Raw genomic sequence first — 1,187 nt, 5'->3', positions numbered from 1 at the left:
TCTTGTCGGGGGGGGGGGGCCAAGCCGCACCGATTGATCGGTGGTGTTTGTGTGTGGGGGATGGAAGGCGCGATAAGCAGTGCAGATCCTCTCCCTGCTCAAGCCGCACAACACAATAGGGCCTGCTGATGGACAGATGGTCGAAACCTCCTGTCATTTGAGCTGCCATTTTCATTTCACAAACATCTGCACCCGCATGATAAGACTGTAGCCAAATCCCAAATGCACTTCAGTGTTTGTACTGCAACGGTAGACTGAGTTTTGGAAATATACCAGTGAAGCTGTTTGTTTGGAATCAGTCAAGCCCCTCATTTTCGCTACTGTTATGGATGTAAAATGAATAATTCATGCCAGACGATGAAACGCATGCCAATTTCTTGATATGTCCAGAATATGGTGGCGCAAATGGATGGATTCATGGATGAGTGCACATGATAGGGTCCAAAGACAAGGAAATAAGATAAGAAAACCTTGATTTGTCTCACAATGGAGAAATTGCCAATTTACAGCAGCAAAATGATGAACATGCCAGATACATGCCAAGAGAAAACGAACAAAATAAACATACTGTATTTTGGACCGTTGAAGTGGAAGTGGACAATTTCCCAGGGCAGCCTTCACATGAGGGCATTCTGGAACACTGGCGCCCAAGGACCGCTCAAGTAGCTTGTGGGCCTCTTCTGAAAATAAGTCACAATTGATGGAACATTGTGATTTCCTAGGAAGGGTGAAGAAGTGATCATACACAAATGTGAACACTTGCGGAGATTTAGATGAGTAAAATTGTGCGCAATGATTTAAAAAAAATAAAAATAAATTTCCGATCTTGTTCACTGGCTGTTATCGCGACATCTCATCAACAAGGTCAGCGTCTTCATATCGCTGAATATCATCAATGATTAATCATAACATTCTGTTATTAATTAAGGGCAATATGAGGAAACAAAAAATTGAGAAGTCCCTCTGGTCCCTCTCTAGATGGCGTCAAGTGACTCGCGCCTCCAACAGCTGCCGTCCCAGAAGGATGCGGCTGACCAGAACTTTGACTACATGTTCAAACTGCTGATCATCGGCAACAGCAGCGTGGGGAAAACGTCTTTCCTCTTCCGCTACGCAGACGACTCCTTCACCTCAGCCTTCGTCAGCACCGTGGGCATTGACTTCAAAGTCAAGACCGTCTTCCGCAA

The 1,187-nt window shown here is 45.1% G+C and overlaps 1 protein-coding gene across 1 annotated transcript in view; it reads left to right on the top strand.

Annotated features, from left to right (window-relative positions):
* Positions 1–1,187, top strand: part of rab3db (RAB3D, member RAS oncogene family, b) — a 7,602-nt gene that overhangs the window by 2,477 nt on the left and 3,938 nt on the right. Inside the window, exon 2 of the mRNA XM_019893464.1 lies at positions 979–1,183. Coding sequence (XP_019749023.1) covers positions 979–1,183 — 205 coding nt within the window. The remainder of the gene's footprint in view (positions 1–978; positions 1,184–1,187) is intronic.

The sequence above is a fragment of the Hippocampus comes genome, unplaced genomic scaffold (assembly GCF_001891065.2).
Source record: "Hippocampus comes isolate QL1 unplaced genomic scaffold, H_comes_QL1_v1.1 scaffold23, whole genome shotgun sequence".
Taxonomy (NCBI): domain Eukaryota; kingdom Metazoa; phylum Chordata; class Actinopteri; order Syngnathiformes; family Syngnathidae; genus Hippocampus; species Hippocampus comes.
The sequence above is the reverse complement of the archived record's forward strand: the minus strand, read 5'-3'. Positions and strand labels throughout refer to the sequence as shown.